Source organism: Musa acuminata, chromosome BXJ2-7, assembly GCF_036884655.1.
Source record: "Musa acuminata AAA Group cultivar baxijiao chromosome BXJ2-7, Cavendish_Baxijiao_AAA, whole genome shotgun sequence".
Classification (NCBI taxonomy): Eukaryota; Viridiplantae; Streptophyta; class Magnoliopsida; order Zingiberales; family Musaceae; genus Musa; species Musa acuminata.
Window position 1 is genome coordinate 8827805 of NC_088344.1, and position 13199 is coordinate 8841003.

General features: G+C 41.5%; 2 protein-coding genes across 2 annotated transcripts; both read right to left on the bottom strand.

The window, feature by feature from the left end:
* Positions 1-1650, bottom strand: LOC135617059 (homeobox-leucine zipper protein HOX13-like). The gene is made up of 3 exons (XM_065116958.1): positions 1170-1650; positions 720-1093; positions 1-642 (listed from the first exon to the last, which is right to left on the bottom strand). Exons 1-3 carry the CDS (start codon positions 1246-1248, stop codon positions 292-294), a joined length of 804 nt encoding a protein of 267 aa, XP_064973030.1. The 5' UTR covers positions 1249-1650; the 3' UTR covers positions 1-291.
* A 1998-nt stretch (positions 1651-3648) lies between these two features.
* Positions 3649-8009, bottom strand: LOC135617058 (protein DETOXIFICATION 27-like). Its single transcript, XM_065116957.1, has 8 exons — positions 7637-8009; positions 5970-6511; positions 5544-5630; positions 5404-5460; positions 4454-4692; positions 4241-4359; positions 4068-4154; positions 3649-3976 (listed from the first exon to the last, which is right to left on the bottom strand). Exons 1-8 carry the CDS (start codon positions 7901-7903, stop codon positions 3923-3925), a joined length of 1452 nt encoding a protein of 483 aa, XP_064973029.1. The 5' UTR covers positions 7904-8009; the 3' UTR covers positions 3649-3922.
* Between the last annotated feature and the right edge of the window lie 5190 nt (positions 8010-13199).

The following is a 13199-nucleotide window of genomic DNA, read 5'->3' on the forward strand; positions in this document are numbered from 1 at the left end:
TAAGAAAAGGGACAGTTCAATTACTATTTCCTAAGCTGGTGAAGAACATTCCCCTTGCCACTGCCGACAAATAAATCCTCCCCCCACCTCCCTCTCATCAATTCTGGTCTTCTCGGATCACTACATTGACCTTTTATTTTACTGTATCCTCCTCTCATCGAAGTGCTGCTTCCAATAGAATTCCACATGAAAAAAAAGTGACAAGTCTCTTTCCACCCTAGTCTTGGTTTCTCTTTCTTCTTATCTCTCTCTCTCTCTCTCTCGTTCTTCCTATCCCTCCAGCTTGGAAAGCTAATCCCCTTTGTACTCGCATGGATCCGAGCAGTACCAGGAGAGGCTTGGTGCCGGTTGTTCCGAGAACAAGCTGCTGCAAAGCTCGTCTCCACCTAGAAACCCCTCATCCATGGCTTTGTTCTCGAAGGACAAGGAAGAAGAACGAGGCTTGAATTCCATGAGACAGTTTTGGTGCAACACCAGACCGCCATAAGGGCTTGTTTCATCATTGAACACCACACTCGAATCACTGTCTGAGGCGCCGTCCTTGTAGATCAATGGAGCTCTCGCCTCCTCTACTGCTTTGATGATCTCAGACTGCGTTGCGTCCATCCCCGTGTCTGCGAGCTTGGCTTTGAGCTCCCTTATCTGAATTAAGCAACATGGTTATGGAAGCACAAGCGTGTGATAAGTACTGGGAGTGCTGCTCTGAGACGAGATCTCACCTCGGCTAGGAGCAGCTCCTTGTCGCGGCGGAGGGCATCGCAGTCGAGCTTAAGGTCGTCGTGAAGGGACTTGAGCGCGCCGTAGTCGCGCTCGAGCTGCTTCGTCTTCCACCGGGCGCGGCGGTTCTGGAACCAGACGGCGACCTGCCGCGGCTGCAGGCCCAGATCTCGTGCCAGCCTCACCTTCCTCTCCGGATCTAGCTTATTCTCCACTTCGAAGTTCTTCTCCAGAGCCTTGACTTGGTCCACGCTGAGCCGGCGCTTCTTCTCCCCCAGCCCCGACGGGCCATTGCTGCAGAGCTCCTCTTCCTCCTCGCACTCCACCTCCTCAATTCCATCGACAAGGACGGCCTCGTACTTACCCTTTTCTTCCACTGATCGCAAACATAAAGAAACCCCTTCCAGTAACTAAGAAAAAGAGAAAAGCGAGAGGAGATGAGCAGTAGTAACCTGAAGGGGGGATGGAGATAAGACCGACATCTTTTCCTTGAGGACCCTTAAAAGAGTGTGAGCTGCTGAGCCTCTTCATACTGTTTTGGTGTTCTCTCTTGTCCTTGTTCGGACTAATGGGCTATAGCAAGGAGGATTGAAGAACGGAGCAGCAGAAATGAAGCTGATGGGATAAGGGATGACCTTAAGATGTGGGAGGGTTTGGATGCTGTAGGAAAGAGAGAACAGGGTGGTAGGAGGGAGAAGGCTTGGCTGAAAGCAAGCTAGTTGAGTGCCAACGTAGCTCTTCCCTGTCCTTGTTCTTGCCCATCTTCTCTTCTCCTTGTGTGTCCATCATCAGGTGGAAAGCTTTTTCCTCTGAATCTTCTGCACCCTATGGATCTGCAATCTTGCTCTCAACCCAATAAAATCTAAAGACTCAGAGAGAGAGAGAGAGAGAGAGAGAGAGCTGTGTGACTCAGTAGTATATGGAGTCTATATATAAAAGACAGTAGGGTTGAGGGGGTGTCATTGGTTGCTTTGAGAACAGAAATGAAATGAGACTGATGCAATGCACATCCAAATTGCAGACTTTTCCAATTAATTATAAGGAATATTTTAAGTTATTTTTTTAAGGGATGATGGTTGTTGAGTGGAGGAAGAGATACTAAATAATGTTTGTGCTGATAGGGTCTACAATAGGCCTCTGTATTATAGCTAAACCTATCATTTTCTTATCTAAGCACCACTTGCAAATCCAGCTGAGCCACACCCTCTTTTGAGTAGTTGGTGTCTGACAGACAACCAAAACCATGGGGGCATTATTTCAACAAGTCTATTCAATAGTTATCACCTAATACTATAAACTAAATGGAAATTTATATATATCCCCTTCTGTGTCTTCATTGAATCTTGACACAACCTCAGCTAGCTTTCACAGTGTCTGTGACAAGCTGATCGAACCAAGTTATACATGTAGGATAACAGGAGAGTTGCCAAAGGTTTACGCTAAAGCTCAAGGCTTATGCACCATTCGCACCTGCCTGCTTGCATGGACTGCCTTCGACAGTATTTAGCTGCGATATGCTCATTATGATATCAAATTTGGCAACAGCAATATGAGAACTATGTTCTACGTGATGCATATCGAGAATTCTTTTATTGGAGTATTGACATCATCCTCTTACTTTCATGTCATGATATATTGTGGTGGGATAGGGAGAAGGGGGTTTATCTACATGAATACTTCTATAGATTTTGGCTCGTGTCTGTGAAGCACTTTCCTGAGCTAATATCTATAATGGCCTTCAGGAGATGCTATCAGTGAATTAAGGATCGGAAAAGCCTCTTTTCTAAGTACCAGCAGGAGATATAGCTTGATCGCTGAGGTGCCTTTTCATTTATATTCTCCCTTCCTTTCTGTTTCCTTCTTCTCCAAAGCAGATTTGTATCTTGTTTCTCCAACGAATCAGCACAGCCATGGATTTCCGCGAGTGGAACACCCAAGGAAAACATCTCTCTCCTTCCCTGTTGTCACCTTAGATCATCGCTGTGAATGCGAGTGAAGCTGCAGTTCGGCGCGGCCAACTCCTGCAGCCACCTCTGAATCGCTCCGGTGGAGTCCTGGATGTTGTTGTGTGCGCGAGCTGAAGACAAGATTGGGTTGGATTTTGTCTGGACAAGCTGACCCCTCCGACATCACGTAGTGGGAACTGACATGGCTGATGAGGCCAACACTTCTGTCTCTACCTGCTTTGCTTTCACTTGAAGCTCTGATTCACACAGCTCGATGCTGTCCTCTCTTGAAGCCTGTGATTCCTCCGGGAAAAATTCCTTCCTGAATATATATATATATATATATATATATATATATATATATATATATATATATATATATAATCATAATAAATCTTATCATGAGTTGATTCAAACTCAAAACAAAATTGAATCGGTTTAGAACCAAAATCGAATCGATCTACCGCTTTTGAAATTGAACCATAATAAAATCTCGACATTCTGATTTTTATATTTTAAATTATTTTAATTAAAAATAAAAAATTAATCCAGTGTAGGTTCATGAGAAATTATTTGCTTACGATTTTATCCCATATGAGCTCTAAAAAATATTTTTTAAGGGTAAGAGAGACCTGACAGACTTGTAAACCTTTTGATCCCGTACTCCTTAATCAATGTGGGACTAAATGACCTTATCAGTAGAGATATAGATAGGTTTATCATATTAATGATAGTATATCAAGACCAACTCCACTGTTGTTGTTTGACTTGATATCAAGGTGATGGTGGTTACCATGGAAACCCACATCCATAGTCTCCTAAGCTCAGCTGAGACATTGGAATCTTTCCTTCTCTTAGAAAGAAAGAAGCTTTCTGCCATTGATACAAACGAAGAACTGGATGCTGCTAATTAGAAGAGAGATCTCTTGCTTAGCTGCACATTGAGATCGGATTTAAGGAGCGTCCTAACTTAAGAATCAGAAACTAAAGAATTGCCTCTTTTATTGGAGGATTCAACCTTGAATGACGCAGACTACAGGTAACCTAATCTAAGAGAAGGCGAAACGCCATCGAACTTGCTTCATGGAAGAGGGTACATCGATCATTGTTTAGACAGATTGGATCTCGGTTCTGAGTGATTTGAATGCCAAGCCAGCAACGCAGAACTTGGCATGTCGCATGCAGAGCAACGATCATCACGATGGATCTGTGGCTGCCACATTTCCCGGCGTCTGCCACTTCTAAATGAGATGGATCGTCTATGGCTTATCGGAGCTACCATATATCTCCATGCGTGCACTTGCTATCAATGCCTGCATAGCATAGAATCCAAGCAGATGTGAGATCGCCTTGAAGAAGGAAGTCGAAGATAGAGGATGGCAGGGACCGAGTGCCTCATCTCACCTCCTTCTCCCAGTCACATTTGATTGTAATGAAGGCCAAGATCAGTGTCTGAACTGTTGTTCCAGTGATCATTCCAGCCCAAATGCCCTACCAAATAGATGGCTTCCGGTTAATTAAGCATTATCTATCGCTAAATAACCTCTCATGCAAGGAAGCGAGTGGAATTACTGTACCATAACTCCCAGGTTGAAGATCCATCCCAGGAGAATGCCAAGAGGTATTCCAATTAAATAGTAGGTTCCAATGTTGACGTACGCCACCATAGCTTGCCAACCTGAACCAACCGCAACACCTGCAGGGTTTCCATTTCATTCAGAGAAAGCACAGACCAGACATGTAGCTCGTGAAGGATGCATGGAGTGGGGAACAGGAGCAGAGATCATCACCGGACAGGATAGGTTGGATGCTGTTGAGCAGAATGGTGAATGCCAGAAGAATGGACAGCTTGTCGACTGCTTCGATCACGACCGAGCTTGAGGTGAAGATGAAAGCAAACTTGTCATGGAGGGCCATTATGAGGAGGCAGAAGAAAAGGCCTATCACGGAAGATGTCACCACCGATACAATGGTCGCAAATCTCGCACCTTTGCCATTGCCAGCGCCGAGCTCATTCGCCACACGCACTCTTACATTGGCAAACAGAGAAGAGATTAGTCAACAGGACAAAAGATTGAAGTCACAGCGGAAGAAACAGGGAGTAAACTACAACACCACTTGTGCTTGTTTGACTACTTTTATGTTCATCAGCAAGGAATTAAAATTTTGCTCCTCCTGGCTAGCAATATGTGATCACATCAATTGCACACTAAATTTTAGCTGTAACGAGCCATTTCTTGGAAATCGAAAGTCTAGTTTGTCAAAACATAGATGTGATGTGTGTGTTTTTAGGAATAGAAACAAGATGGTTCATGCATCTGTCTCGAGAACATTTCCATATTGATGTGACAGGCAAATTGGATGACGAAAGATCGACATCAAACATTAATCGATTATTAGACTAATGAAGAGAGGCACACCACACATACGGAAATGATTTCTCTTTCATGATCCGAGAAGTTTGGTGCATTTTGTCGATTGATCTTGGAGATACTTTTGGTGAGAGACAAGGTGTATTTGGTGCTGTCTTCTTGCACGGCAAACTGATCACCTGTGAACAAGGTTGGTGCAGCTGCCCCAGTTTGGTCATATAGACAGCTATCACAAGGCAGTAGCAAGAATAGGGAAGGAAAGGCTAGTTCAGGTTTTAGGGAATAATGTGTAGTAGATCACAAGTTGTACAAGCAAAACATTACTGTTCAAAGTAAATGATCGGAGAAGAGAGATGTCATTCACATACCCAGTGCCAGCGAAAAATGCTAAGGGAATCATCAACTCCCATCCATTTATATTCATGCTGTTCGACAAGAAACATAGGATTAATGCTGCTGTTCCAGAAAACAATTGAGTCAAGCGTTTGAAAGACCGTCAGCTGCTTACCAGATGGAGATGGCATCCACTGCGATCTCAGCATTCTTAAGATTCCCAGTCAGTAAGATCAGTATTCTGTAGTACCAATTCTCCAAGCTGTTGGGGAAGAAGAATATATACAGCGCTAGTGAGGTGCCAGCATCAGGAACAAATGAGATTCTACAGTAACTTCAGATGCTTATTATTTAGGTCAAAATTCTGTATAGAAGAAACCCTTATGCTATGGATGAAGGATTTAAGCCATGGCAGGAAGCTTCTTTTCTGACTTCATGGCAAGTGTTTACGTAAAGTTGCTGATAAAAGAAAGCTTCACTCTATCTATATCCACAATTTCTGTCACATATTTTCCGATGTGTTTATTGGTTGTAAATGTTATTAGCAATTAAATTACTCTGAATTTTATGGAAACAGAGAGGCGAGAGAGAGGTGACTCACCACAACATGACACCGGAAGCAGCTGAGAGCTTCAAGAACTCCCAGAGACCAGTAAATGCTTCCATGGAGAAGCCCTTCCAGGTTTCGGGGCAGCCTCCACATGCGACGTAGCCAAATTGACAGAAAGCACCAACCCACCAAGAAAAGTTGAGGGTGACGGTGGTGCCAATCAAGCCGAACTGAAGCTTGGACACGAAGAGCCACGTAACGAAGAGGTGGACCACCAGGGAGATGGCGGCGATGATGGCGTTGACTGAGTTCTTGAGCTGGCATTGCAAGAACCTCTGCAGTGGGAAGATGAAGACGAAGGAGAAGTGCAGCGGGATGAACCACATGGACACCGTCCCGGCTTGCTCCGCCAACTCCGGCGGCTGGCCTGTTAGGATCAGGATCGGGGTCGCGAAGAAGTAGAGCGGGAGGAGGAGGACAGCACACAGGAAGAGCACGATCCATGATCGCTGCATGTACACGCCCAGCATGTGGTACTTCTTCGCCCCGAAGGCTTGTCCGCACAGTGTCTCGAGGGCACTCGCCATGCCTAACTGCGTGTCAAGGGAAGTGAGTTCTCGCTGGTACCAACAGACGAAGAGAAACATGGAAGAGTACTTTGCAAGCTGCCTATTGGAAGATCAAATCGAACCCAAGGGAGCGTAAAGCCATGCAAAGCAGGCATTTATTGCTGCAACGCATGATTGTCTCGTACTATGACTTCCATCCTAATCACAGCTATGCTAACATAGAAACGAGTAAACAGCAGGATCCCATTTAGGTGAATCACTATATCTTTCCTTCTTTTGCCATTTCTGACTGAATCAATGGATCAATTGTGAAAAAACAAGGGGAGAGATTAAGATCAAATTAAATAAAAGAAAAAAATTTAAGATGGAATATATATATATATATATATATATATATATAAATTTTTTAAAAAATATATTAAACTTATAAGGAATATTTTTTTTTTGAAGACCATAAATAATATAATGTCAAGATATATCTCTGAACATAAATTTTAAATATTTAAAAAAAATAAGAAATTAAGAATAGTATTTACCAAATCATTTCTGTGAAGTTGATTTAATGCTATATTAAAGAGATAATAAAAAAAATCTCTTTAACATAAATTCAGCATTTAATGTTATCATCTCTTTATGATGTTTCTAAGAGAAGTTCAATACCAAATCCATCAACTCAATTATTATTATTATATTTCTTATCAAGAAGATCTTGAAATATAGATTATCATTCTTGTGGCTTTGATTTCATGCGAAGAAAAAAAAATCATATATAAATATAATCATTTCTTAAATAGTAGTAACAAAGTACTATTACCTCAAGATCAATCTAAATAAAAGAAGAAATCAAAGTTATGTTAAATTTGTTAAAAATAAAAAACATTCACAAGATTTTAGCAGAAAACTTTAGACTTAGATGGATCGATATATATATATATAGATTTCATCTATTTATAGGTGTAAAATAATAATTTAAATCAAAAAATTCTTATTTCTAAATCTCTTATCTAACTAATTTTATTTAAAAAAATTCTTAAAATCATCTAAATAATGCTGTTAAGATAATCTTAACAGGAACAAAGTTGCTGACACTGGTTGAATCGATGAATCAAGATCAGTCAAAGATACACAAAACAGATACAAGAATCATACCATCAATCCGAAGTTGAAGCCGACGACGACGGTGTTTGCAATGGTGATGGACGCAAGCTCGAGGTTGCCGAGGTGGCCAGCGAAGGCCTGTGTGATGACGTTCATGCTGTAGCTCACCACTCTGCTGAATATGGCAGGGGCTACGATCCTCCATAGCTTCTTCGACTCTATCCAACTCCTCTGTACCAATCCCAATCCCGACTCCAACTCCTCCTCCTCTCCTCTGCTTCCGTCCAGAAGCGCAACCCTCTCTTCTCCGCTCCCCATCTCTTCTCCTCCTCCTCCTCCTCCTCTTTCTCTTCTCCTCTGTTTTAATTATTATAGGAGGAAGGCGCATGTCTGACTCTCTAGCTGTACTCCGAAGGCTGCAATTTGTTGGACTTCCGTGTGTGCTTTGGTCTTTTCCTTTGACCGGAGTCATATAGAACAGATGGGATTCACCGAAATGTTTTCTTTCAGATATTTCAGGAAAAAAAAAATTAACTCAATGCCTGTCTGTGATACTAAATAAATAGCTACTCGAAATTCTCATGCATGCATGATGTATACTAGTCAAAACTTGCAGCCGTACTATCAGAAACCAACAAATATAGTGCTATGTAATTGAGCTTTGTTCGTGATCAAGTGTAAGGCCAATCTGATGTCTTGTGGCTTCCTCTGCAGCCGTCCGTAGTTGGGAATACAGACGGCGATGGAGCGACGAGAGGTTGCGTCGTGGTGAGGTGAGCGCTGACGAACGAAGTGTTGATGTGAATACACGGAGGCTTTGAGCCTGTGTGAACTGCATGCGGCCACGTCACTGCTTCTCTTGTAATTTGCTCGTCTTCTCCGTTAACCATCCACACACCTGTTGTGGTAGTCGATCCACAGGGACAGGTCCCAGCAACCGGCATCCGTTCTGCGGTCTTCAGGAATATGTTCCGCTCATAATTGAGGTTGAGCCAATGCCTTTTAACTCTATGGACCGCACAGCACGAGGAATTGTTGTTACTTTTATCACGTATCGGAATTATGTGTGGCAGTTGCCGGCATGGCATCAAAGAAGTCTCCACCGATGGAGATGTGATGGCGATGGCGATGGCGATGGTTTCCCTCTTCTCCTGTGTTCATTAGATGCTACTTGTCTCCAACTTCATTAAGTTTTTGATGTAAGTAACGATTAGTGTTTTACATGAGAAAACAAAAGGTTAGAAGGTGAGAATGGCTGATTGGATGATGGAGATGAAGACGGAGCTGATCACAAACCAAAGACATCAGAGAACCCACCACTGACCTGTCTTAGAATAAGACAGTTGCCACCATCCGGGAATTCTTTTCCTTTGGTTATCGTGAAGGTGCTCGATACGACAGGGTAACATGTCGTTTTCGATCTTAGCGGCCACAGTTTGCGTAGAACCTAACAAATGCATGGTCTGCCACCATATCCTTTGATGGCATCAACCTTACTCTTCGTGCTCATCTCAATGACATCATTGTGTGAGAAAGATTCAGGCAGCGATCGTTTCGAGTCTCCTCAGATGGCTTGGATTCAAATCTCCCCTGTTGTGAGAAGAGGGCGACAGAGGATACTACAACCTCAGCCTGGAACGGGATGATGGCTCCGTCCGTGCAGGCTCCAAATGGTCGCACGAATATCCAAAAAGGATCTTTACACATGCACGACTGATCCTCCTCAGCGTCGGCTGTCTTCTTCCTCTCTCTCTCTCTCTCTCTCTCTCTCTCTCTCTCTCTCGCTTGTATTATGTCCGAACCACGCACTGTCTTCACCTGTAAACGCTGCACATCATTACTGGTGCTTGCATCCATCTGACTTAGTCTACTGTGGTGGCTGCACTAAAAGACAGCGCTGGATGCAAATGACATCCCAGGAAAGAAGGGAGATGAGGACTGATCTATACTAGCGAGTACTATGCGAAGAGGCCTGGAGCCATAGAGCAGATTCGCTATGAGACCCAGAGAACGAGCCCGGTCCGGTTCAAGCGGGGAACTTTTGCATAGTACTCGCTAGTGTACCATCGGGCATACAAACCAAGTAAGAGAGGTAGGTGAAGACAAACATCGGGGTGATGTGAAACATCTCCATCCGAATGGGCTTCGACACCAACCCAGCCCTCTTTCTTTTTGCCTTTCACGTAAAGCACTGCTTCTGCTTCATCTCCTTCATCGGATACGTGCTTAGTCTGAACAAAACCAGAGCATAGCCTCCGAAGCATGAATGACGACAACCTCTTAAGCCACAGTTTCTACTGCCATTATTCTCTCTCTTTCGTTGCTCGTCTGCTACTCCACCGAAGGGCCCGGCTCTGACTGTCTTTGCTTTTCCAACACCATTGCAAGACTAACTTAAATTGCGAGGTTTCATGGTGCCGACTGCTGTGCATGGAGCAGCACTCCGCAGGCTATCTTCCATTTCCTTTCTACTTTCCCCCATTCCCTGTAAGGAGCTGAGAACACCTCGATTTGGCTACCTGGTGCAAGGGACGACCAAGCTCTTCAGCAACACCATGTGGCGCACTCATTTGGTCTCTCTCTCTCTCTCTCTCTCTCTCTCTCTCTCTCGCATACACACACATTTGCATGCTGTTTATAATATCTGTCCATAAACTACATAAGAAGTGCCCGCAAGATTGTTTTATGTCATTTGCACGTAAGCATACATCGGTTGATCGTGTATGCGTGAAAGGTAGATGTCACCTAACTATAGAGTAGTTCTAGCGTTGAATCTTCGAGAATAACTTTCGCAACAAGGAAATGGTTATCTAAGTCGCATGGCACCTGTTGTGTACGAAAATATGATGATGCTTGAAGTCCCACAGGTTTCTGGACATCAGCTACAGCTTTAACTTCAACACATCAATCTTTCATGAGCTGTAGGGTAAATTTGACGACAACGTGATGTCTGCGGAGGAGCAAACGATCCGAGCTGAACTCGAGACTGACATAGAAACGAATTTAGAAGAAGAGCTCAAAGATGATATATGCCGTCTCACGGTCAGCCTCCACAGACTGTACCTGCACAAGAAGGACATGAACGACAAGCTTACCTCATCGAACGACAACAGTACTGAAGTGACCACTGTGGTGAAGATAACGACGAAGACAGTGGGAGAGTACATGATGCAGATATATGAAAGCAAAACAACTGCTCTCGACGTGGTTAGACACTGCAGTTCTCGATCTAAAGCCACGCAAGGAAAGGTGTATGGCGGCAACAAGCAGACGGAATGGGCGAAGACTCTTCTCTCCACAAGCGGCTCTACTGTCGCCGCCGGCAAGAAGCATGGAAGCTTTGATCGATATGGTAAGTCTCCAAATGTCAAGCCTCTTAAAAAGGAAGGAAGGAGTTCGTGTGGTGCATCGAGTCAAACAAGCAAACCAAATGAGAGGAACAAAAAGAAGCTACTTGAATTGGGCTGGAAATACTAAGGAATGGTTGGAGCATTCTACCAAAATAAGATGTTGTTCAGTGAAAATGTATACTTCGGACTAAAAAGGAATTGTTCTTCAGACCCCTTTGCAAATGTATACTTCATAATCTGTCTTGCAGAACTTCTTCTGGCTCTTGTCATAATGCTGAAAACCATAGAGAAAACTCTAAACATACAAATGAATGAGGCATTATCAGGTAATAGATGTGATTGATGGAAATTGAGCTCATATCAGTCCAACCTACAAGTATATATATCTCCTGTTGATAAGAACTGTTCATTTTATGGTGATTTTGTGAGTGAAAAAGGCAGACCAGTTCAACAATCAATTTTCTTCACTGTTTCTCATCAGTATATATACTGGAATCATCTTAGAAAAGCCTCCATAGGTAGACATTTGAACAAACAAAACCTCACAAGCATGAATATCGGACAAGATCAGAAAGGTCAAACAATGATTAACTAATCATTATGAGACTCAATTACTGTGGAAATGGATATATGGTGGCTGTTTTTTTCTTCAGATTCTATCCTCTAGTTGGCAAAGCAATTCAGTCACTATCTAAGAAGGTTGATATCAATCTAGATCTAGAAGATGAGATGCCAATTCTTCTTAGCTTCTGATAATTGCCTTTGGATTGTTCAAAGTTGATATATATAATTAACCTATTCTCAACATGATTTGTGTTACGGATGAAGGACCAAGGAAACAATAAAATCAGAATATTATGATACTGTTAAAAAGAATGCTTTCAATCAAGAAAATCGATATAGTATTTAAACAAGAGATTCCCAAGTGCACTCATACCATCTTGCTTCATGAACTATAGTCATATTTATAGGATCTAGTGGTAACTACGTCACTCCATCATGTCACTCATGATTGAGTTAGGTATAGGAACTACCATATAACTTCTAGATCATAGGTCACTACTTAGAACATACTTATAACTACCTTGAACATGACAACTATCTAGATAACCACTATGAATCAATTCTCAATACTTCCCCTTGATTCATAGTTACATACACCGATTTGAGATATAAAATAAACATGCTTCTGAATTGGAAGCGACTTGGTAAGAATATCCGTAACTTGTTCATCTATTCCACAATACTTAATTGCTATGACTCCACTTGCTATAAGATCCTGGATGAAATGATAACGTATCTCTATATGCTTCATTCTTCTATGAAATATTAGATTCTTTGTTAGTATAATTGTTGTTTTGTTATCACAAAATATTTTCATTGCTTTTTTTAGTTCTTAATAAAGATATTCAAGAAGTGTTCTAAGCTATATTGCTTGACAAGCTATTGTTGTTTACTTTTTTTCACTCTATGATATAGTTCCTGATTCAAGGCTAAAAATATTACCCAAAGTACTTTTTCTATCATCTAAAGCTCCTACCCAATCACCATCAATGAAACCAAATAATTTATATTTAAAATTATGAGAATACCAAATGCCATAATATGTAGTTCCAACAATATAACACATAATTCTTTTAACAAATCCGAGATGATGTTTGCTTGGGCTATGCATAAACCTAGATACTATACCAATAGAAAAGGTAATATCTGATCGTTATGAGTTAAATAAATCAAACCTCCATCTAACCGTAGTAACTTACATTTGTCAAACATATACCATCTTCAAGTTTTAATTTCTTATTTATATTTATGGGTGTTGCTACAACTTTGCAATTAATCATATTAATTTTTTGAGTAGATTCATTGCATACTTTCTTTATGAAATAAAAATTTCATCTAATCTTTGCTTTACTTCCAACCTAAGAAAATAGTGCAGTAAACCTAGATCTCACATTTCAAACTTATTCATTATGTATTTTTTAAATTCTATCACAAAAGAGTTAGATGAATCTATATATATAATATTATCAACATAAAGGCAAACTATTAGAATATTATGTTTACCTTCATTCTTTAGATAAAGAGTATTTTTATTATTACTCCTCTTAAATCTATTTTGATGAAAATAATAATCAATTTTACTATATCATGTCCTTAGAGCTTGTTTAAGCTCATAAAGAACTTTCTTTAGCTTATATACCTTTTCTTCATGTCTTTTAACCAAAAAACATTCATATTGAGTAACAAAAATCTCTTCAGGT